Source organism: Castanea sativa, chromosome 5, assembly GCF_040712315.1.
Source record: "Castanea sativa cultivar Marrone di Chiusa Pesio chromosome 5, ASM4071231v1".
In the NCBI taxonomy this organism is placed as follows: Eukaryota; Viridiplantae; Streptophyta; class Magnoliopsida; order Fagales; family Fagaceae; genus Castanea; species Castanea sativa.
In genome coordinates this window covers 18,343,173-18,369,183 of record NC_134017.1, presented here as the reverse complement: position 1 = coordinate 18,369,183, position 26,011 = coordinate 18,343,173, and the positions used below count along the sequence as shown (strand labels likewise).

The following is a 26,011-nucleotide window of genomic DNA, read 5'->3' as shown; positions in this document are numbered from 1 at the left end:
AAGTACGAAGCCTCAACGGCAAGGTAGCCGCACTGAATAGGTTCGTGTCAAGGGCAACGGGTAAATGCCTACCTTTCTTACGCACGTTGAAGAAGTCTTTTGAATGGATGGCTAAATGTCAACAAGAATTCAAGGACATGAAGGCCTATCTCTCTTCCCTACCATTACTAAGTCTCTCCAAACCAGGTGAAGAACTATTCCTCTACTTGGCCGTATCCCCTATTGCTGTAAGTGTGGCCTTGGTCAAGGATGAAGACAAGGTACAGAAGCCTATATACTACACTAGTCGGGCGCTCTGAGGTGCAGAAGAGAGGTACCCCTATGGAGAAGCTCGCCTTTGTGTTGGTAACTACAACACATAAGCTTAAACCATATTTCCAGGCCCACACTGTTGTTGTCTTAATAGACAAATCCCTGCGGAGAGCAATGAGCAACCCGGAGGTAGTTGGACGGATGGCGCTATGGGCGATTGAGTTGAGTGAATTCGACATACAGTATCGCCCACGGACGACCATCAAGGGTCAAGTCATCGCTGACTTTATCGTGGAATTCACCAACCCAGAGGACTAGGGGGCAGGAGTACAGCCGCAATGGAGCATCCACACAGACAGATCGTCCAATAAACAGGCAGGCAAGGCTGGCATAATGCTTCATTCTCCAGAAGGTGACAAGATCGAGTGCATGATCCGGCTTGATTTTCCTACAACCAATAACAAGGCAAAGTATAAAGCCTTAATAACAGGGCTAGATCTAGCCAAAGCAGCAGGAGCTACGAAAGTGGTCATGTATTGCGACTCTCAAGTAGCTACAAGCTAAGTAACTAGTGATTACGAATGCAAGGGTGAACGGATGAAGAAGTACCTGGAGCAAGTGAAGAATCGGGTGACCAACCTTCAAGCAAAGTTCGTTCAAATCCCACAGGAGGAGAACAAGCAAGCTGACTGCCTCGCCAGGGCTGCATCAGCAGAACACATGCTTATCCCTAGCCAGATATTGTCTTTTGTTCAAAGCTTACCCTTAATAAACGACATAAGTGTGCAGGAGATAGGTTCCACAAGTGACTGGACCACGCCCATAACCTTCTACCTAAGAGACGGTGTGCTACCGGACGATAAGGAGGCCGCTAGGAAGCTGAAGGTACAGGAAGCGTGGTTCGTACTAATAAATGGCATCTTATATAAACGGGGCTTCTCCCGTCCATACCTGAGGTGTCTAAACTCCAAAGAAGTAGATTATGTCATGAGAGAAGTCCACGAAGGAGTGTGTGGGAACCATTCAGGATCACAATCCTTAGTGCACAAGCTGATTAAAGCAAGGTACTATTGGCCCATAATGCCAAAGGATGCTCAGGTATATGTCAAAACTTGCGACAAGTGTCAGAGGTTTGGCAACCTCATCAGGTAACCAACAAAGGAGCTCACCCCAATGACGGCCTTGTGGCCTTTCACTTAATAGGGGTTGGATATCACGGGATCGTTCCCAACAACAGTCAGGCAGCTGAAATTCCTAGTAGTCGGTATTGACTATTTCACTAAATGGGTGGAGGCCAAAGCCTTGGCGACCATCACAGAGAAGAATATACGAAGCTTTGTATGGAAGAATATCATATACCGGTACGGTATACCTAGGGTACTGATCTCAGACAATGGAAAAAAATTCGACAATGATTCGTTCCGAGATTTCTGCTCACAGTTAGGAATCAAGAATCACTATTCATCTCCTACCCACCCACAAGCCAATGGATAGGTCGAGGTAATGAATCGATCCTTGCTCAAAATTATCAAGACTTGGCTCGAGGGGGCAAAAGGGATATGGCTAGAGGAGTTGCCAAGCGTTTTGTGGGCCTACAGGATGACAGCAAGGACATCTACAAGGGAGACTCCGTTTCGACTAGCATACGAGAATGAGACAGTCATCCCGACCGAGGTTGGACTCACAAGCTACAGAGTTGGAAACTATGACAATAGTAAGAATGATGAAGCGATACGCCTTCAACTTGACTTGGTGGACGAGGTCAAGGCAATGATTGAGCAGAGGTTAGCACGATGCCAAGACCTCATGGCGAAGCATTACAACCCCAAAGTTAGAAGCAGGGACTTCCAAGTTAGAGATCTCATATTAAGAAAGGTAACAGGAGCGACAAGAGACCCTGCCCTGGGAAAGCTAGGACCTAATTGGGAAGGACTCTACAAGATCACATCATGGCAAAAGAAAGGAACTTACCACCTGAAGACATTGGACGGGCAAAAGTTGCACCACCCCTGGAACATGGAGCACTTGATGAAATACTACTAGTAGACGTCATCAGCATGGACAACAATACTCCTCATTTCTAGTTTATTGCTTTTTAAAAATTTTATTATCTGCAGTTTCTTTTAAGCTCGAAAGGCAGTTTTTTTTTCAAAGAACAATTTCTATGCGCATATCTATCATACAATAGGAGGAGTTATTCAGAAATGTCGTGTATGCTATCTACGTTTCTACATAATCATTATTAAGTGCACATAATGGACGGGTTCATCCTAAAGGGATGGCTTATATTTGAGTCCACAAAGTGGACGGGTTCATCCTAAAGGAATGACTTATATTTAAGCCCACATAGTGGATGGGTTCATCCTAAAGGGATGGCTTATATTTAAGTCCACAAAGTGGACAGGTTCATCCTAAGTGGATGACTTACATTTAAGTCCACAAAGTGGACGAGTTCATCCTAAAGAGATGACTTATATTTAGACTACAATGTGGATAGGTCCATCTTAAAAGAATGATTTATATTTGTTTAATCCTCAAAATTGACAGCCTCATCCCAAGAGTTGATCTGCAGATATTAAGTCCAAAATAAATGGATACATTGCAAATACATACTATAAAACATATAATCAAAATGTTATAAAGGCCCATACAGGGAGATATCTACATGAAAAGCCTACAAAGTGATAGGCAACTGTTAAATTGACAAAAATATTGTTCTTCAAAACATCTTTACATCTGAACAAGAGAAAAACCAAGCTAAATAAAAAAGAAACTACTGCTGGGCGACATGGGTCTCCTCCTCCCTCTCCTTAATCGTCTAAACGACTTCAGGTTGATGAGTGCAATCCTCGACAGACTTTTCCTTACCAGCTTTTTAAGCCTCCCTATCACTTTGAAGGTCGAGATTGGAGCCATCACCAAAGAGCTCGTTTGTTCCTTCAGTGTCGACGGGGCAGGTTGGAGTTTGGCCTTCAAGGTCTATAGTGATGTGAGAAAGGTCCAAGTCCGGAAAGGAGGCCTTGACCTTACGAAGACAGTCATTGAAACCGTCAACAAAGGAGGTGCCTAGTTCACTCAGAAGAGCATTGGAATCACAATACTCTTGTATAGCGTCCACCTTTGCCTGAAGAAGACTATCCTTAATGTCCTTAATCTCCCCCTCCTTGTCCTTAAGGACTTTTCTCAATACTTCAACCTGCTTATCCAACTTATCTCAAGCTGCTCTGAGGCAGTGAGCTTGTCCTCCTAGACCACCTTCCAGACCTTCAGCTCTACTAACTCCGCTTCCATCACCTTCGTTTTCGCCCTAAGACGTTCTATCACCATCTCCTAGGACAGGCAATGCTCCATCAACACTTTCATCATAATGACTCCCAGCAGCAACCACAAACCAAGGGTAAGAAAAATAATAATCACACACGACGGAAAGAAATTAGGACGGATACAAACCTGTGCAAGATTGAAATGACTCGTCTCCCCTATAGCTTCGGTGGTGTGGTTGCCCAAGTCCTCGTAATCTTCATCTTTAATAATGGATGCAATCTGTTTGAGGGCATATTGAGAATCCTCGCGAAGGAGGATGGGTGGTTTCTCCTTAACGGGACCCTGGCTAACCATCAAGCCTTTTCCCTTCCCCGAACCGGGCTTGGGGGGCAACTTGAAGGGGCTAGAAGTTTCACCAATAGCTGGTCCTATCACCACCTTGGGCTTTTTAGCCTGAAGGTCTACTTTTTCAGGCGGCTTCCTTTTGGTGGACGGGTGAGCCTAACCCGTCTTAGGAGGAAGGCTCCTTTCCAGCTTCTTCTTAGCAGTAGCCTGTTGCTTGATGAAGGCTCTCCTCTTGCTATCTTCCATTTCTGCATCAAAATGGACGGATAAGAGTCAGAAAAGCTACTAAAATGCTTAAAGACAAATATTGGGCAATGGGCTTACATTGGCGCACTTGTTAGTCGTAGCGATAGGCAGCAGCTATGGGTTTAGGACCGTCACAGTACCAGTAGAGAGTGTCCAAAGTGACTAGCTTAGCCTATGTTCTCTCCGACAACTTGGTGGTCCTAAAGATTTTTTCCCAAAAAACTCCACTGCTTAAGGGTGACTTTTAGACGATCCCGAGCTGCAGTAAGAGACGGTTAGAATGATTAAACAAAGTTAAAGAATTGAACCTTAGACGAACGGACAACTACCAAACGGGGGCATTATACCCCAAGTTTTGTCTACAGGCATGTATTCCTGGTCGTCGGGGTGACACATCCAGTCGTCCCTTTGAATGAAAAAGTATTGACTCTTCTAGTTCCTATTGGAGTCCGGGGTCTTGCATACTAGCTTAAGCAACGAACTCCTCGACAAGAAATTGTACCTTCCCTTTAATTGGGTAATCTCAAACGGACGGTAGTAATGGAAGAGCTCCTCCACCATCAACCTACGCGCCCTGTCAGACATCACCCCGTATAAAACTTCCACACCTAGGAAGACTCTCTAGGAATTCGGAGAGATTTGGGTGACAGCTAGTCCTAGATATTGAAGAAGATGACGGTGAAGAGCATTCAATGGGAATTGAAGTCCAGCTTTCAACATCAGCTTATACACTCCGATGTCTTCAACACCCTTATAGTAACATTTTTCAGACTTGAAGGGTAGACGGATGGGTATGTGGACGGGTATCTGGTACTTCTCCCTAAGCGTATTGAAGTATATTTGTTTGATGGAAGAGATGAAGTCATTAATTGTCCACGGGGGAAGCATGATGAACTCCCTAAGTCCATCAGGACCTATGACGGATTGAATAGGGGGTTCAACATCGTCTAGATCATCATTGGAATCACTTTCTAACCTATCCGCATCCCGTTCCTCATCCTCCTCTGTGGAGATGAGTTGGCTGACAGAACCCCTTTCATCGTTGAAGGTGCCAGGGTTTCCCTGACCTAACGAAAACACCTCATCATAGCCCGCTCCATCACGGACACACGATTGTTCTCTCGATATCTCACTAGACATCTGTCGCCTACACGTGACGGATAAAATCCTAAGACTTTATAGGTCTACACAGAAGACAGGCAGGCGAATAAAATGACAAAGGAAAAACTTGGTATGAAAGGAAGAATACTTACGAACTTGACGATGTAAATAAGGCGACGGGAAGAGTGTAGAGGACAGTCGCACCAGGTAGATGAAACTACGACGTGAGAGAGTGAAAGGTAGCGCTCTGATCAAAAAGAAGGTTGCGAAAAGTTAAAAAAGAAAGAAAGAAAGGGACAAGCAACATATATATAAGAGGAATGGCATGGAAGACGAAGGGATGCTTCGGTCTAAGCAACAAACCACTAAAAATTTGCCACGTGCCCCTACCGCATTAATGGCCCTAGGCTAGTGTGTCAATCAGAATGCACTTCCCAAAGCTAGGGTTAGACCGTCACTCCATGGATTCGTCCAAAAAATAGGTGATGGACCCATAGAGTGAGGGGGCACCTAAAGAGGGTAAAAAATTAGCCAGACGAACTTGTTCATGCAAGCTCGCCAGAGGCGACAGTGCCAGGACTATAGGACTTCAAAACATTTAAACAGATGACAAATTAAGGCACCAGACGACGAAGTCACGACAGATGGTACCCCGTAGCGGTCAATTCCATGGTGGATGGAGGATTCCATAGTGGACGGATGATTCCATGAAGGATGGACTCTAGGCACACGGACACTAGATTGACGGACATTAAAGCCACGTGGCACCCCCATGGCTTGAGTAAACTCCAAGAAATCCCAAATAGAAATATCGTGCACCCTACGATTAATGGGATCCCTATATGGGAAGAATCCCACAAAATACGTACATTTATTAGGATTTTCCCCACAAGGAAAAATCATCTTGCCCAAGAAATAAGTCGGTTCTACACTGCTATAAAAGCCCAAACCCCCAGGAAACAAGGTATGCATAATTCGCCCCAGCTTTGGCACTTTAGAGTTGTGAAAATTCTCTGACTTAACCTTCGGAGGATATTTAGCTGGTACCACGCCGTTACTCTTCGTAAGGTTTTCTTCTTTTTTGTGTTGCGCAAGTCTTGTCTAGGGCACATGAGGGCCATGTTGCTCACTGACGATTTTCATCATTATCAATAAATGTTTGGTTTAGGTTGTAGTTTACCATATTTATAGAAGAAGCTTGTAAAAATTAAACTTTTTTTTTTTTTGAGGTGGGGGTAGTTTTTATTTTTATTTTTTGTAAAAATGCTTGCAGATTGTTTTTTTTTTCCCCTTTTCTTTATAGATGTGAAATGTTTTCAGAAATTGTTCCCTCAAAAATCTAGATTATGTTTCCAACTTTTTTTTTTATGATCTTGATAATTGAACTACTATGAGTCCATGACAGGAAGAGGTTGAGATAGAAGCGGAGGTTGAGTTAACATCTGTGGTGGTGGAGGTCAGAAAGAAAGATAATGGAGAACTAATTGCTTTGGGTAAGCAATGGATGGCCACACTAAAGGTTAAACTTGGTGAAATGAGCAAGCTTTGAGCACAAACCAACAAAACGCAGAATGCATTTTGTTTTGTTTTTGTTTGTTTGTTTGTTTGTTTGTTTTTGTTTTTGTTATTTATTTATTTATTTATTTTTTTGTTTTTGATGAATAGAATGCATTTTGGTTTTAGTTCTACAAATCAATACAATGAATTTATACATTTAAAAAACACAGGTGTATGCCAAAATTAATTTTGATCACAACATGAAATGCAATGCATTTCACTAATTCAGTTTACGGGTAATTTGTTCTCTCTCATATGAGTTGCCACAACTTAGGACAGGAAGATTGGTCAATTCTCCGTGAGCAAATAATCATGAGATTACTCTGTTTTGGTTGAAGTAATTATGTGATTATAAATTTATAATAACTCAAAGTTGTTCTTTGACACACACACACACACTCTCTCTCTCTCTCTCTTAATAGATGCATCATACTTGATAACATTTAAAATTAAATGATATTCAATTTTTTGGAAAAAAAAAAAATCCTTCAATATATGAACATACTTATGCAACTCCTGCTTAGTGGATATAATTAGTCAATTAAAAGCAAGAGTTCACTGGCGAGAGTTGAAGGTCACTAGACAATGTCGCAGTTGTTGCAAAAATCTAAAGCCCAAAATTATGCATTGTGCCACAGTTGAGCTCTTTATAATGGAAGGTTGTTGGTAAGTTTGTTCGAGAAAACTTGTAGGAATTCTAGCTTAAAGGAAGTACCAAATGAAAATTTCAACGTAGCTTAAAGGTTTTTTTTTAATTGTATATTTTTAATATTTTTTTTATATAGTATATCTAGTTAAAATATGAAGTTTAGATTTGAAAAGGCAAATTAAACAACTAACCCACATCTATGGCCTTCCTCTTAAAACAAAAGAAAGATAAACACTTTTTTAAGTAATAAAAAATTAAACTTAGTCGGTGCAATCTTATTTAAAGAGTTAATTACATCAAGAAATGTTATCAGTTCGCATACAATGTACAAACCACCCATACATTTATTTCAATCATTGGCGGAAATAACAAAAAAAAGAGGAGTCAACCCTACAAATTTTAAATATTTTTGAATTTGGGCCCAAAATAACAATACTGGGCCCCACAAAAATTAAAAATTGGGCCGAGGACCCCAACAAATGAATTAGTAATTTGGTCCATTCGTGTAAGTACGCATTATAAGACCTTGTGTGTCTATGTGGTGTGTTATTTTTTTTTATTTTTTAAATCAAAACATGTTTGTTAATTGTTGATTTTTAAAAAAAAAAATTCGAATGACAGGGTTTTTTAAATTGTTTAACTTTGGTTGTTACCCAAAGTTAAAAATTGGTACTTTGGGGGATTTGGGTACTATCATGATGTTGTTTAGATATAACTAAATGACTTATTTGTTGGTTTTAAAAAAAAATTCTTTTTCTTTTTTTAATTTGACAATACTTTTGAGTTTTTCATTTGACAATACTTATAGATTTTTTTTATAGGACTACTTATAGATTAAGATAATAGATATAACTTTTATTTGATTTGTAGATTATGGAAAAACTAGCTACAAGCCTACAAATAATTCAGAAACTTTTTTTTTTTGTTAATACCAAGTAAATGATAGTCTGAATTTTCATGAAAATCTATTAGTTCATTTCAGCTGAAATCTCAATTCCATTCTTGTTAACTTTCACAGAAACCTACACTTGACAACATTTTCATTAGTGACAATCATAATATGCCACCTCATGAATTATGAAAAAGATTGTGAAAATTTGTCTCTATTCGTAGTACGTAGAGGTAGAAAAGTGTAAAGAATTATAGCTTGATCATTAACTAAGCCAATTTACTCTTTAAAACTCTGGTTTTATTTGATGTACAGAAATTATGCATGCTGGTGAGGAATATTGTAGATAGTATATATGGAATAAAATTGAAGAGTAATTTACATCTTTAATTAGAACTTGAAGTTATATCATAGATTCAAAGATGATAGTCATCATTATACTTCACACATAGGTATACCTCACAAACATTCACCACAAGCAGCACAAAATGGTTAAACAGATATCAAACCGTATGAAGTCTTGGATGGAAGGTTTAATGATTCTTCTTTCACCTTTAAACCTTTCCCTTGCTCTTTAACTTCATTCGCCAATTTGTCCATCCTTAATTTCTGATACTGATTCAACACCTGCAGGTCCATAAATCCAACTACAAACAAAAAAGTACAGCAAATTTATAAAGCTCAACACAGCAAGAAGCCAATAGTATTTGTCATAATGACCCTCGTCAATATTCTTTGAAACCCAGCTATCTTTTCCTCCACTTGAAGTAATTTTATTAACAGTGCTCAGTATAGCACTAGCTGTCAAGCTTGCAAACCCCATTCCTAATTGAAAGAGAGCCATGGCAATACTTGACATACTCTTTGGCAACTCTGCATAATAAAACTCAATCTGGCCTATTGCATTAAAGGCTTCAGCTAATCCAATCAAGCAATATTGTGGCACAAGCCACAAAGCAGACGTCTCTGAGTCTTCATTTGCATTGTTCATAAACCCTTCCTGTATTGCTCTTCCACGTCGAATTTTCTCTACATTTGCAGAAACTACCATGGCCAAGCATGAGAGAAATACTCCAATTCCCATTCTTTGCTTTGCACCTAGCCACATTGGTTTACCTTTGATTTTTGAAGCTAAGGGAACGATCACGCGGTAATAAAGAGCAACCCAGACTATTAGAGCAACGATTGAAAACAATCCAAAAGAGGCTGCTGGAATTTTAAAACTTGAAGTGATGTGTCTGTTCATGGACTTAGCTTGAAGCAATGGAAATGAGCTCTGAGTAGTGCTTATTGACACCATGATCCCTGTAGACCACAATGGTAAGACCTTAATCAGTGCTTTTAGCTCTTCCACTTGCTCTATTGTGCAAAAATTCCAAGGATCTGAAGCTGCTGATGCATTTGGTGCTATCTCTCTTCCAGTATTTCTAATGATGCAAGCTCTGTTTAAAAACCTAATAATAACAAAGAAAATCAACAAAGGTTTATGAATGTTTGGAATTGAGATGTTGAAATTGAAACTATGTTAAATATATGATACCATAGCTTGTTGGTTGGCAGGACAAGCTTTGAGCCCTTTTGATAATACCACTTGTAACTTAAGTCCGTGTGTGGCAGTGGGAATTTTCTCTTTCTATAAGCAGCCACAAGCACTTGAAGAAAGCTTGTGAAAATGCTCTTGCTGGGTTTCTTCATGACATATAAGGGTGAAGCAAGGAAAAAGAAGAAAGCAGACAAGAACATAAGAATGGTAGGAACTCCAAAACCCACTTTCCATCCTAGATGATCTTGAATGTAGACAATTCCCGTGAAGGCAATCAAGATTGAAAGAGCTGCAGAAGCATAGTACCAGCCAAAGAAGCTTCTTAAGACTCTCTGGCTTTGGGGATTATCTCTCTTTTCTAACTGATCTGCACCAAATACCAAGGAACATGGCCTAGTTCCACCAGCTCCAATGGACATGATTGCAAAGGAGGAGATTAGAAGAGTCATTTGAGCGCTTGTTGGAGATTTGCAGCTATGTGTCGCAAATGGGTTGCATGGAGGAGGCCGTGCTTCTGGAATCATGGCTGTCAAACATAGGAGTAGCATTCCCTACAAAAATGAGAACTTTAATGTTATTTTTCTTAATAAAAGTACAAAGAAAGTTAGCTCTTTTTATTAAAGGATAAAGCTTGATAATTATTCTACAACATCAAGTATACAACTGGAGCAACCAGTACAAGCTAAAGGAAACACCTCCATCCGAAACCAACAATACAAAGGCTTCTGCTATATCTAAATCAGTTGTCATTTCCATTTAATTCTCCAAAAAACAAAGAAAAAAAAGAGAGAAAGAATTCCTATAGAGAACAAAACAGCAAAAAATATTAGGAACTCAAGTAAGACTACCAAAATTAGCCTCTACATATTCTAAGGTATGGGGGCAGTAACTTTTCTAACTAGGGATGCAGGGTTAGGCCTTGGAATGCCTAGGTGAGACTCCATTCCGCTTGTTCCAAATCATCTGGTTTGTTGTAAAAAATATTGTAATTTCTAGCTCTTTTAATCCATGGCTTTTGTTAACAAGTGTTGTTCAACACCCGTTAAAATTGATGTTTTTTATTAATAAAGTATTGTTGCTTTCCAGGAGTAGAAAAAAACTTGGTAAAGCAGCAGTTAAAAGTGTTAGTGCAGCATAAAAAATCGCACATTTTACAACATGACTGAAATACCCTTTTAAAGTTCTTCCCTCTTCCTTTCCTCTACCAACATTTTCAACTTGGTTTTATACTCTCTTTTTTTACCAGATCTACAAAACATCCACTCAAATGCCCCAAATTAATAAGCACAAAAGAAGTTTCTAATTAATAAACATTACATGTATTCGTTGAACATGTAATCACATTGATCCTAGAGCAAATTAATAAACACAAAAGAAATTTCTAATTAAGTACATACTGCATTAATTTAAGAAATTATTGGCCTCTAGTTAATTTCTAATGATTTGTGCACTCTTCATCGTGGATTCAATAACATGTGTCCATGATGCATACAATATAAGACCAAGAAGACCTCCGACAACCAAGTGATATATAGCTAAGCTACCAGAATCTCTTCCTATCACGCTGATCAGTCCTCGTATGGCCTAATACACTCCTTAAGACTGACAATGAATATATTGACAAATTAACCATTAAATTACAGTTCCTTTTTCTACTTTGCATGCTTACAAAATATCTAACTAATCAAATATTAATAACTACCTCATCAATTCATGTTTAATTTTCAAGTATGTTTAACTTTAAAATTATATGCAAAATATGAATTTATGAATCAAATAGTAAAAAACATCTAATTAACATAGAATTTGGCATGGACATTAAGAACAAGAAGAATATGCAATCAAACAATAGAATTCTCAAAATATTAATCTAATAAAAAGTTATGGAGTGGTTGATGGCACAACTGTAGCGTGATTAGAGAAGCAAAATCTTATGGAGTGGTTGATGGAGCAAAAACCATAGTGTGGTTCTCTCCTCCAAGACGAATTGTGCCCTGCCCCAATCCCTATAGAGGGAAATAGCTGCGTGTGGTTGATGGAGTTAATTGTGTTTTTATATTTTGTTTTATGCTTTATTTGATTATTTCTAAAGTCAAGGTTATTTTAGTAATTTTACCATTGTTGGGATGAGCCATAGTTGTGGTCCTTGGGTTTTCTTTTATATATTAACAAGTGGGTCCTATTTGATTTAGTTTAATACTCCTGATGCTCTTGAGCCAATTTATTTATTATTTTTTTTATACAAGATAGAAATTCTAATCTAGCCTAATTTAAGTGTATATGTGTGCGAAACTCCCTCTTAGATACTTGAACCCTAGCTCTTATTCCATACCCACAAATAGTTATACTTGTGGAGTAACAATCACACCAAAAGTATGTGGTGGACTAGTAGTTCTTGAGCCAAAATTTAATGTCTCCTACTAGAATACTTATATAGACCCTAAATCTTAATATTGTGTTACTTCTAGAATAACACACTTATATAAACCTTAAATCTTAACTACTCCTATTAGAACTAAAACCTCTCCTTTGACTAGTAAACCAAACCCTAATGGAATTGAACCAAATTAAGCTCACACATAAAGATACTCCTATATCCTAATATGCTTATGTCAAATCTTAACTTCTCCTACTAGAACACACTTATAATTAAAGACCCTAAATCTTAATAGTGTGTTACTTCTAAAGATACCACACTTAAATAGAGACTTTAAATCTTAACTTCTCATGCTAGAACTAGAACCCCTTCTAGTAAATCAATCCTTAATGGAATTGAACCAAAGTTCACACATAAAGATAAACATATGGTATAAAATGAGTGTAGTGAAAATGAGAATATTAAGATAGATAAATGTCTCAGCAAAACAGAAGAAGAAGAAGATAGATAAATTAATGAGAATATTCCAGTTTAAAGAGACATCCATGACACTATGGCTTTTGTCCCGTATGTGATGGGTGAGATCTATGATTGATGCACAATATCATGAAAAGTGAAAACAATATTTTTTATTTATTTTTTTGTTTGTTTTTGCTGCAAGCCGTATCGGCAATAGGTCTACGGGGCTAAACCGTTAAAAGTGCCAGGAGATATTGCATTCAATTATAGTCCATTAGATAGAAAAAGAAATGTCATAAGAAAGTTAGAAGAACAAAAAACATAGTCAGTACGTACCAAGAGACTGGCAATCGAACCCAAGGCAATGGTGAGGAAGCGACCCAGATATGAATCAGCAAGGAAAGCCCCGAAGAGAGGCATGAAATGGGTGGCAGCTAACCAGTAGAAGAGTATGTTGGCCCCTTCGGCTAATCCCAGGTGGTACTCTAGCATCAAGTACATTATCATATTTGGAACCAGCCCCCAGCTTGCCACCTTCTCAAGTGCCTCATTTGCTGCAATTATTAATTTCAACAAAACTTCATCATAAAGCTGCAAGATCATACAACATATAGTGTACTTCAAATAATATTAAAAATCTAGCAAAGACATTAAAAAAAAAAAAAAGATTTTCTTCTCTTTCCTTTTTGCATGTACCTATTATGAACGGTATGGTTACCAAGCCTCCCTTTGGTCTTTTAGCTGGAACATCTTGGTGGGTATTCATTTATGTGTGTGTGTGTGTGAGAGAGAGAGAGAGAGAGAGAGAGAGAGAGAGAGAGAGAAGAGCAACTAGCTATATGGCTTCCAATAGTCTTTTTGATTCTTAGACTAATATCTCTTTGAATATATAGAGTAACGTAGTGCCTCATGATTCAGCAAAAAAAAAAAAAAATGGTTGATATGGAGAAGGCACTTGACTAAACAAAACATATATATATATATATATATATATATATATATATATATATATATATATATATATAGGACAAATTTTGGATTTTCATACCATGGAACTTCCAAAATTATAATATAGAAGATGCAATATTGGAGTATTTGGTAATCTTTCAAAAAAAAAGAAACCAACCCAAACATTCTATCAACGTATAAAACTAATTAGTTATAAATAAACTATTGATCAAAAAAAAAAAAAAGTTATAAATAAACTAAAGACTTTACTGGTTGTAAGTTGTAACTCAAGCTTATTATAGGATTCTTTAAACTAGTAAATAAAAGAGAATTTCATAAAAACAAATAGAAGAAAAATAAATGACAGAAGCATTAATTCATACTTTTGTATACGATGTTCACATCTTGGAATAATTAAACAATGATTCAAATTTCAAAGTTAAAAACTAAATAATATTTTCGATAAAATATTGGAAAAATAAAAATGAGATTGAGATTTAAAAATATTGATACCATTTATTTAAAGGAGTGTATCAGTGTATGGAGTCTTTGGATCTAAACACATAAAGGAAGAGACTTTTTTACTTTAACAAACTTAATACAAATTAAATAATCTAGTACAATTAAGGCAAAACTACAATATTGGTTCGTCAAGTTTACCTTGTGTACGTAATTGGTTCCTCACATAATTGGTTCCTCAAGTGTCAATTGAGCACAATTGGTTCCTCAAGTTTAAAAAATGAGTTGTATTAGTCATTTTTCTAATTGCCGTTAGTGATATTACTTATATGACTAACGGAACAATGACTTAGCATTTTTTAGAATGACATGACATTTTTTAAATTAAAAAATCACCATAACTAATTTCCACATAAGATTTTAGTGACCCAATTGAAATCAAATTTTAAATTACAATCTGGTTACAAATTAAACTCATTTATTATCTAATTTCTGTTTCACACAAACGCACGACGGCGCCAGAGAGAGAAAGGGGACAAGCCCTAGCCATCGGTGGTGGAGACCCAAAGCCCTAGCCATCGGTGGTGGAGACCCAAAGCCTTAGCCTCCCTCTGACCCACTGCCGATGGAGACCCAAGCCCTAGCTGCCGCCGAAAACAGCCACTGACCCACGTCCCTACTTCTCTCGCACAACCACTGACCCGCCTCCATCCTCCCCTCAAACAACCACTAACCCGCCTCCCTCCTCCCATCTCAGGTATTACACTTTTTCCTATGGTATCTAACTTCAATTTAGGTCCATGTAAGATTTAAATTCAAAGTTTTTGGGATAATTTGTATCATAGTTTGGTGACCATAATATTCAGACTTGGTGAATTTAACAACAACAACTATGTTGTCAGTGCTCCAATAGATTTAGATGGATTAAAGTCAAAACAAATGCTCAAGGATTGTTTTTTTTTACTACTTTTACTGCTGGTTGTCATAGTCCTCTTATGTTTCTTTTCTTTTAGTAAGTGTTTATTTTATTTTTAAATTTTTTATGGAACTTTTTTTATTTTTTATTTTTTATTTTTATCTTAGTTTGGCTATGTGAGGCCTGTTCCTTATGTTATCTCTGGTGCTGTTTCTTTGAGTCAGGAGTTGAATGAACTTGTGCTTTCATTCCATAAGTTTTCAGCTAAAAGTTGAATGAACCTGTGCTTTCATTCCACACGTATGTAACATTTGGATATAATTCATGGTCATAAAGAAATATCCTAACCATATAAATGACTTGGCAAAATCAATGTCATTATTTTCCACAAACCAGCTCAGGCTTCTTATAGTACGCACCCTCACTATCATATCTTGGTAAAATGCAGGTGGCAAGTGCATGATGCGATCATCTTGGATTGAGAATACCTCATCACTGTCGTAATCTGAAAAAGTCAAGCTATTAATTCTCACAATTTGCAAGTAATATTATGTCTAAAAAAAACTGTTCATGAATTATTAGTCAAACCAATTCAGCTTCAAGAAGGATTAATATTTAAAAGCAGTGCCTTTAAAAATTTTTATTTGTGTTAAAAACTGTAAATTTGTTATTTGTGTATGATTATCCAAATGTTACCAGTTTTGAATGTTAACACAGGTTTGGCATTGAATTCTCTACTTTTATTTAGATATTGCCAACTTGATCTAGATGTTCTGATATGAAATCTTACTTTGGATTATTGAAGATTTGTCATTTTGAACCATGAATATATTCCCTTACTGTTTATTATATAATTTCTTTTGTTTTTATATATGTAGCTCTGAACTCAAAAGTGATGTGTAAATGGATTACTTGATATTTGTAATTTCACTGACTTTTTATGAAAAATTAGAGATGCTAAAAGATTTTAATACCCTTATCACAACGAAAATTTTAGAAAATTATGCAAATTGAACTTACCAGTTTCAACTCTCTCTGGTATTCAAGAAACCTTTCTGTGGTGACATTTTTCAGCATTGTAACTAAAAATCCCTACTTTGCAGCAGAGGTGGAATCTACAAATATTGCAATTTTTCTTTAGTCCATGACATTTTCAAAAGGCAATTCTATATTTCTGTCACTAACTACTACTAGGACACACATGCTAACTACAACATCAAAAAGCCGGCATGATGCTGGCGTGGAACGAGCATGATCTAAGCAGAACTTTGATGAGTGCATCCCTTGTGAAGCTAAACGCTGATTAGTTTGTGATGGTGCTCCATGTTTCATTATGACATCTTCATTTTCAAGTACTTGAAAAAGCAACTCACGGACTTCTCCTACCTACAAATGTAGAATCCATCGCTTATACAACTTTTTTTAACCTTTTCTCTGCTACCCCCTCCCCCCACTTTTGTTCATTTCATTAATTGAATTTAATTTGTTAATTTCATTGTATTTTTATATGTAGAATTGCTTTATTGAAATAAAAACACGTTATGTTCACAATGATGAGCACAGGATTAAGAAAAATTATACAATAAAACTAAGAGAATTGTGAAACTCTAAAATAGTGGTACACAGTGGCGGCGCCACGTTATAGTCAAGGTGTTCCTAGGAACACCCTGACTTGAAATCTTTTATATATATATATATATATATATATATATATATATATATATTGTAGGGACACAATTTTCAGACCAAACCCAAAATGTAAGGGATCTTGGCCCAGTGAACCCAGTACAATAAATTTATAGAGAGTGTGTCAAAGAGCTAGGCTTTAGTGCTTAGATAATAGTTAATATGGTTTTGGATGATGAGCCAACAAGAGTTGAACCCGGTTTGTGTGAGAAAGTTGGTTCTCGGCACAGTCTGAGGAGCTCTGTTCTAGCATATATTGGATGACAATGGTTACAGGAGTTGTTGAGATTGCTATAGTGCTTTCTCTTCTCCTTTTTTCATCCCCCCTTTTCTGAGATCTTTACCCTTATTTATATTACATCTCTCCCTTCATCCTTACCCTACACGTGGACCACATGTGGACAGTTGATAGTTGTCCCATCAGCCCCCTCTAAAAGTCTTCTGGGGTGGCTGTAAGGCTGTCATAATACTGTTAAGAGGTCACTTCCTCATTAATGCGGTGGTAGCAATTTTCCCTTAGATATTTTTGAGTCTTTATCCCTCTTGTACGTTCATGATGCTCGTTGCTATCATTAGAACTTCCAAGAAGGTCATCCTTGATCATTAAGATCTATACCAGATTTGCGTTTGGCTTTATCCGAGGAGATAGTACTCCTCGGACTCGGATCACCCATGCTTCTCGGTCAAAACCACATGCTCTCGGCCAAATCCCAAAATCCATGACCCCACATATATAATAATTAAAAAAAAATTTATTTGTTTACCCTTAAAAAAAAAAATTAAGAACACCCTCAATCAAAATGAGGAACACCCTCAAATTTATAAAAAAAAAAAAAAAAAAAAAAAAAAAAAAAAACCCAAAGAATAAATTCAACTAAAATCTAAAATAAAAATGGTAACAGAGCAAAACAACGGACTCTCTCTCAACTCTCAAGCTCACGGCAAGCCCAACATCAAGCCCACGGCAAACCCATGGATTCTCAAGAAAAAAAAACCCAAATCAGTAAAAATCAGTACATCACAAATCCTAAAGCAAACTTAAAAACAGAGAGCAATAAAGCAACGCCTCCCCTTAGAAGTTAGATTGGTCCAGTTGTAGTCCAGACTCCAGAGCACATCGTCGGAGATCGCGTCGCACATCGCGTCGCTGCCATCGCACATCGCTCGCAGATCGCTCAATGGTCACAGCCTCAGCCTCAGCCTTCACTCTTCAGGCCTCCCTGCTCCGGTCCAGTGCTCCTTCAAGGTATTTCTCTCTTTTTCTCTCTGAACTCTCTCTTAGTCTCTCACTTTCTCTCTCTCTCTCCCCCCCCTCTCTCTATCTATCTCTCTCTCTCTCTCTCTCTCTCTCTCTCTGAAATCTTAAATTAAATGAATGACTCTCTCTCTTTGTTCTTTAAGAGATAACTTTATCTGAACTAAACTGTGATTGCCTGAAGCAGAAATTTTAATGTTTTGCCTATTTTTTGACTTTTTGAATTTGGCATCTTATGAGTTATGATTCTTATCCGTTTGTTGGTATGAGTTGGTGTTGGTGGCATATTGATTATCTTTTAGGGTAATGTGTATTGTGATTTATGATTGTGAAATTTTCTAATTGGCAACTAGCTATTGTGATTGGGGGCATCAGCCATGAGGCTTGTACTTGTCTGTTGAGTGGGGTGGGGTAGATGGGCACATGGGGCCGGGTTACACTATTTTAATTATTGTGCTGCACATAGGATGTGTAATGTGCACATGACTGGCTCTTTTAGTGTAATAAGCACATGAGGCTAAACAATATAACAAATTAAAGCATTATAATTAATGACAAACAAATTAAAGCAATATAGTTTATTGTTACGCTAAACAACAATAATTAAAGAAGTATATTTAACCAATACATTATAAAAAACAAACAAATTAAATTATGTTAGACTAAATAACAATTAATAATTTTATAATTAATGAAACAACAATATAACAAATTATAGTTTATAAAAAACAAACAAATTAATGAAACAACTGAACAACAATAATTAATAATTTTATTAATATTTCAAATGAATTTATAGTTTATTGTTTATTCTTTTGCTAGAATTATGGACAAATATTTGATAAGAAAACCATGTACCAAAAAAAAATTCTTGGGAAAATTTTTTAGGAACACTCTAGAAAAAATTCCTAGAGCTACCACTGGTGGTACAACATGTAAAACCCCAAATTTTTTTATTAAAACAAAGTTCAATAAAAACTCCTGCCTTCTTTGAAATATGAGACCATCAAAGTATAAATCTCAATCAAGACAATATTTCATTGCAATTTTGTACCAAATTGGATTGGATATATTTGAAATCTAATTGCCACAATTTTGTCCAACGCTCTTCCATACAAGAGTCTTGCAAATTAAACCATTCCAGGGCATAACAATATATCTAGACAATTGATCAATTTTAAATGAAAGACTAGCCAACTATATAATTTGACAAGGCTTATAATAAACATTATATTAAATTTCACCGATTACATGTTCAAAAGAGTAACATTAAATAACCTATACTTCAAATTGTTCCAAATAGTAGTATTCCATGAACTATTTCAAACAATAACAAAAAAAAAAAAAAATCTAAGTGTTTCATCCACTTCAAAATACATATTTATCTCCACAAGCACTTTCACTTCTGCACATTTAACCACAACAAATGTCGTTCACCTTTGCAGTTGTGCATTCTTATAAAATTTCATAATTCTTCTAGATGCCTCACTTGCAACAGCCATTGTCTTCACTAATATTCCAAAATTGTAACTTCTTGTAACTTTGTTAGGTCCAATCTGATAATGTGCACAATGATATTTACCATATAGAAACAACATAGGCAATTTTGTTGTAACATATAAATGTAATAATAATAACCTGAGATGCTAGTTGACTTCAATGTACTTCTTCACATTGGGGAGTTGGCTGACTTTGTGTCGTGACATTTCTTTTCCTAATTTAAAAATGTATTATAGTTTCATTTCAGTACATTAACTATAAATTTGTGATTTTTCATCAGAATTATTGTCTTCATATATCTTTACCTCCCCTCCTTTGTATCTATTTAGATTATTCCTAATCTCCCCCAATAGTAAAGAGCGATTGTGAAGTTAGAGTCGTCCATCCCTACAACAAGAACAAAGAATTTACCGTTAAAAAGTGACATTACAAAGGGCTGAATTTTTTTTAAAGTTATTCTACAATTTAAACAATGAATTATTTGACAAATGGCTGAATTGTTTGACAAGCAAGGAATTCTATCTAATATTATGCATGAACATAACAAAATTTAAACAATATACAATATGTGGTCCTTCTCCTTGTGTAGTATTAACTCACTAACAAACACAAAGGGTCCACCACTATTGAGATGTCTTATTGACATGTATAGATTTATTCTAAAATTAAATTTATTGAGCTACACAAATATATTTGCATAAAATAATCTGACGATTTATATCTTCAAAAGAAAGAGGAAAAATATTAAATTACACTTTATAATCTAACAAAGACACAAAAACACAAAATTTCATACAAGTCCTAAATGAATTGCACAGCCACAAAGAGAGGAAAAGAATAACACCTAAAGGTCGGCAAGATACCAAAACTGGGTTGCACAAGCAAAGGAAAAAGTGTAATACCTGATATACATTATTATAACTCATTTGCATTATACTAGTGTGCATAAGAAACATCTAAGAATATTCTATACTCATATAAAAAAAGTGAAGCTTGCATTCGTCAATCAGTTAGAAAAAAACAATTGTAGACCAAATCACAAATATCAAAGAATATACTGCAATTTTATTCATGATCCAACTCCATGTCACAACGTGCATACACATCAATAGTAAATTTCAAACACACCTAAACTCCAAAAAAACAAAAACAAAAAATAACCATAAATCAGATCAAATTAGAAAACAAACTTAACAAGGTAAATGAGAAAAAGAATTAATCTTACCCATTCAACAAAAAGAAATAATTGCCTCGGAGCCCTTCATGATCCTTAGCCTCCTACAAGAGTCAGTGAACATTCTGTGACAACAATCAACAAAACAATAAGAGAATATTTAGATATTGACAAATCTTCAATAATCCAAAGTAAGATATCACATCAGAACATCTATATCAAGTTGGCAATATCTAAATAAAAGTAGAGAATTCAATGCCAAACCTGTGTTAACATTCACAACTGGTAACGTTTGGGTTGTCACCGGTGGCAGCTAAATCTTGGATCTCCACCAGCAGCGGGTCAGAGGAGGCGGCGTTGCGGCAGGCGTCAATCTCTCTTTCCCCTTTTTCTCTCTGGTGCCGTCATGCATTTGTGTGAAACAAAAATTATTTAATAAATGGGTTTAATTTGTAACCAGGTTATAATTTAAAATCTGATTTCAACCGGGTCTCTAAAATCTTATGTGAAAATTAGTTATGGTAATTTTTTTAATTTAAAAAATGACATGTCATTTTAAAAAATACTAAGTCATTGTTCCGTTAACCACATAAGTAACATCTCTAACGGCAGTTAGTAAAAGGACTAATACAACTCAAGTTTAAAAACTTGATGGACCAATTGTGCTCAGTTGAAACTTGAAGGATCAATTGCGCACACAAGGTAAACTTGAGGGACTAATATTGTAGTTTCGCCTACAATTAATGAGCTTGATGATTAATTGATTTTCTTGAATAAAATCTCTAAAACAATTGTGCAAAACTAGAATAGCCGCCATGTGTTAAAAAATAGGTCATTCTAGAGTTTATGGACGGGACTGTGTTTTCCAGCTTATCCATTTTATATATTTTGTTAGGGTTTAAATTTTAAAGATGTTATGAAAAAAAGAGTGTGGCTTATTTCAGTACTTTTTTAAATAGACATGTCCTTTTATTTTAAATAAACAATAACAAGTGGTTGTGAGTTGTAATCCCCACATTTTATTTAGTTAGTGGATGATGTGGCAGTCTCTCATTAAAACAAAAGGAGTTTCCTCTTAAAAAAGTACTAGAGATAAGTTAAATCCCTGAAAAAATTGATACCAAAACATACCAAATTTTAATTGAACTAGAAAATTAATGTCAACACATATATATTTGGGTTGTATCAATGGAATTATATTATGGTTGAGTCTGGGTTAAATGACGATTGAAGACGACAAAGTTACTATAGGCTCAAAAATGAGTAGTTGATAGTCTTTTACTCATATATTTTAAACCATAATGAATTTTTAAGTAAAACTTATAATAATCAAAATTAATTAGGCAACCAGGTTTTAGACTTTGGGATCATGTATATCGACTCAACATCTTATATTGTGAAAGAAACGGAACTAGAAGTTAGACTCTTGTGGTGCTTTGGACGACTAGAACAAGTGGAGAGATGATTTGGGTAATTGATATGGAACAACCTCAATTTATGGTGTTTTCTGATCATGCGAGGTATATCACAATCTTATATTTTTCACTATCATGATTTCTTACCGTTCTAGTTTGTGCAAATAAAGATTTCATGGATGAGATCACTGTAACGGATTTCAAAAGTTCTAGGACTACTACAATAGAGAAAGGCAAGCATGGCGTTTGTAGAAGTTACGATAGTGAGTCCAATTGTATAGAGGTTTTGTAAGTTGACTAATGTTTTTATAGCAAGTTTTCTGTAAGACGAAGACCCCAAAGTGTTTTTCTATTGAAGAGATTATTGGTTTCCCAATTCGTTTCCAAATCTTTGTTTCCTTTTACTGCTTTCATCATTATTGCATTAGTTTTTTTTTTTTTTTTTTTTTTCTTTTTTTGATAGAATTATTGCATTAGATTTGGTATTTGATATTTGTGGTTTATATATTGCTTCTATATGGAATTCATAATAAATTTGTTGAATTAAATTGGATTATTCCAGTGTTGCACTTGTACATATATCGTATGATTCAATTGGTTAGTTTTTAAAGTAAAATACTAGCAAAAGGTTTAATCTGTCACAAACTTAATATATAGGGGTTAATTATTCAAATTTAAAGATCGGTAACCAAATTGACACTCAAATCATAGATCAATGGTGGTATTTATAAACCCGTAACTTTTTTATCTCACTAAAAGGTTATAAAGGCTACTGCCAGATTGAGATCTAGGTATTCCACTTGATGCAATAGCTCTGATCAATAGGTGAGATTGAGAGTTGAAAAAAAAAAAAAAAAAAAAAAACAAAACAAACAAACAAATTTTTATCTTGACCATTGAATGAACAAAGTGAGAAAAAGTTAAAAAGTGAAAGTAGCAAAAAACAATTTGTGAGTGGGGAGGGGATAAATGCACTAAGTAGTAAGTACACGTGATCCAATCCGCTACATCCAACCTTTTTCTTTCTAGTAGAAAAAGTTATTCCACTTGATGCAGTAGCTCTCAATAGCCGAAATTGAGAATTGAAAAAAACAAAAAAACAAAAAGAAAACAAACAAACAAATTTTTATCTCGACCATTGAATGAACAAAGTGAGAAAAAGCTAAAAAGTGAAAGTAGCAAAAAATAATTTGTAAGTGGGGAGGGGATAATTGCACTAAGTGCAGGTGATCCTATCCGCTACCTCGACCTTTTTCTTTCTATTAAGGTGTTTTCTTTGTCTATACAGACTTTTTTTCTTTTACATATTTTATTGGCAATGAAAGAAAATCTTGAAACTGAATGATCGAAATTAATTAGCTTTTCATTTTCGTTAACGAACAGAAGAACTGCCTTCTATTTGTCAATTGTAACTCTATTGATCTGCCCCCTCTTCCTCCCTAATATTAATTAGAATCTTCTTAGGCACCAACTACTGCTTTCCATTTTTTGGGGTCACCAAGGAGAATTAATAAACATTACTCTTCTTATATACCAAGAGATAGTTTCTTCAGATACATCAAAAGCTAAACATTAGAGAAACATCAGGGTGGGCTGCTCAGTTGCTGTGAAGACCGAAAACTCTCATATCGATTGCACTCAGTGGCGGCTTTACACGTATGTCAGGGTGTTTAGACTTGAAAAAATATTATATATTGTACATAATTATTTTTAAATCAACTTGTTTTATTTACCCTATAAAAAAAATATAGTACATAATTAACTTTATTGTCAAAGGCCTTGTAACTGAATTAACACATTCTCATGCACAAAGTGCTTAGGGGTCTATGAGGGAAAGGGTTTGAACTGGCAGCATGTTGTAATTATCTCTAAAAAAAAAATACTTGAGAATCTTAGGACCTGTTTGGTTTAAGCAAAAATGGGAGTTTTTTATATTCATTTTAAGTTTTTCATGAGACTCACCACTAAAAAACTTATTTAGCTTTGTATTTGTATTTAGTTTTCATTTTCAATATTCAAAAAAATAAAATTTGAATACAAAAATAAAATACAGCTTTTTGGTATTTTCATTTTCATGAAAATGAATACAATGGCATTTTCATAAATGAAAAAAAAAAAAAAAAAAACCAAATTTGTGGGTCCCATAACACTGACTTGTCCCATCTAAAAACACACTCTCCCTCAATTGTGTTGAATTTTTAATTGCAAATTTTAAAGTAAAAAAAATAAAAATAAAAAAAGCAAAAACTAGACTAGAAAATAATGCCAAACATGAATTGGGTTGGGTAGAGAAAATGAACACAGGATTTGAGAAATAAAAATTGAGTTCAGAAAATGAAAAGTGAAAATGAATCCGCCCCAATGATAACCAAATAGGGCCTTAAGAATTTGGATTCAATAAAAATAGAGTAATACTATGTTCACAACATTTTTACAGCAAATTTTAGGTGGCTAGCTGTTATTAGTTATAAATTGGGCTCACCATTGAAATTACTTTTTTTATCCATCAATAATAACTTACCACCTAGGATTTACTATAAAATTGTTGTGAAAATACTTTGAACGTAGCATCTTAGCCCCCCGAATATAATCCTTAACTGCTTAAAAAAACAAAAAAAAACAAAAAAAAAAACTCATAAAAACAATAAAAATTAGCCCATATAAAATAAATAAATAAACTCAAACAAGTACAAGATTAATCTTGTACTTGTTTGAGTTTTTTTTTTTTTCTTTCTTAATCTTGTACTTGTACTAATATTAGGCCAATACAACAACAAATGAACAACATATTCAACAAAAAGCTCATTAAAAATAATAATAATAAAAACCCCTAATCATTCAAAATTGTAACTCATTCAACCCATTCCATAGAAATAACCCACAATTTCTTTTCTTTTTTTTTTCCATAAAAAAATGGTACCAAGAGATATACTATGGCTGTGAGTTCTCTTCAATGTCACTGGTAGTTCTACTCTTCTTAGCTCTACAGTCGCAACAAGTATCATCTCTCCATTTTTCTCCTATATCATTATTTCAAACTTTCTATCACTTTATTACTCTAATCTCAGCATTCTCACTTCTCAATTTATCTCTCATCAATTTCTTTTTTGCTTTTTCATTTTGTTAGTAGAAAAAATTTGCAAGTCTTCATATATTTATGTGTTTTTTTTTAAATGTCAATATATTCTTCTTCTTTTTTGAGAGTAAATGTCAATATATTCAAGTTCTTTTTTTATTAAATTTTGTATAATTTAAAATTTTATAATACTATCTAGAAAATTAGGATCATGTTAACAGGTGCCCTTAGGGAAATTATAATAAATTATATTTAAAAAGTTTTAATACTAATTTTATGGGAAATATAAAAAACTGTCAACAATATTAATTGCTTTATCATTTTCCCATAAAAACATTTTTAAAAATAGTTTCTAAACCTTGCGGCTTACGAGATATATATATATATATATATATATATATATATATATTTATTTATTTATTTATTTATTTAAAGTACTACACTCATTTAAGGATCAATATGTCTTCAACAAAAATAAAATAAAGAAAAAGGTTCAATATGTCGTATAATATTTATTTTTAGGGACAAAATTTGGCTACAAACTTAGTTATAGCCTAAGGCTACAACTTCAATTAATATTTTTTACTGGATATGAATTTTCACAAATTTACCGTTGGATAATTTTTTTTTGGCAAAAATGTAAAATTGACTCTCTAACTTTCAACGTTTTTCATTTCAGTCCTCTAACTTTAAGTTTTGTCATTTCAGTCCTCTAACTTTCAATTTTTATCAATCTAAACTTCTGTTAAAACTCAGTTAAAATTACCGTTAAATTTACTAAAAAATGACCGTTTTACCCTTCTTTTTAGGGAAAAAAAATTTCACAAAATATTCAAACACACACTCGTACACAGAAGAAAAAAAAAAAAAAAAAAAAACCATTCCCAAAACTCATTTCCA

The 26,011-nt window shown here is 35.0% G+C and overlaps 2 protein-coding genes across 2 annotated transcripts; one reads left to right on the top strand and one right to left on the bottom strand.

Moving 5' to 3' along the window:
- The first annotated feature begins 1,755 nt into the window (after window positions 1-1,755).
- Window positions 1,756-2,295, top strand: LOC142634849 (uncharacterized). The gene has a single exon (XM_075809100.1). The coding sequence runs from the start codon at window positions 1,756-1,758 to the stop codon at window positions 2,293-2,295; it is 540 nt and encodes a 179-aa protein (XP_075665215.1).
- Window positions 2,296-8,763: 6,468 nt separating this feature from the next.
- LOC142637473 (protein NRT1/ PTR FAMILY 1.2-like) lies at window positions 8,764-13,448 on the bottom strand. The gene is made up of 4 exons (XM_075811749.1): window positions 13,379-13,448; window positions 13,019-13,236; window positions 9,844-10,397; window positions 8,764-9,757 (listed from the first exon to the last, which is right to left on the bottom strand). Exons 1-4 carry the CDS (start codon window positions 13,446-13,448, stop codon window positions 8,884-8,886), a joined length of 1,716 nt encoding a protein of 571 aa, XP_075667864.1. The 3' UTR covers window positions 8,764-8,883.
- Window positions 13,449-26,011: the final 12,563 nt, after the last annotated feature.

Excerpts from the sequence above, each read along its gene's own strand:
- LOC142634849 (XM_075809100.1), top strand. The coding sequence starts at position 1,756 with ATGAATCGATCCTTGCTCAAAATTATCAAGACTTGGCTCGAGGGGGCA.
- LOC142637473 (XM_075811749.1), bottom strand. The coding sequence starts at position 13,448 with ATGAATACCCACCAAGATGTTCCAGCTAAAAGACCAAAGGGAGGCTTG. Across the intron at positions 13,237-13,378 it reads AACCATACCGTTCATAATAG|CAAATGAGGCACTTGAGAAG; the intron begins GTACATGCAAAA and ends TAATAATTGCAG. Across the intron at positions 9,758-9,843 it reads CTGCCAACCAACAAGCTATG|GTTTTTAAACAGAGCTTGCA; the intron begins GTATCATATATT and ends TGTTATTATTAG.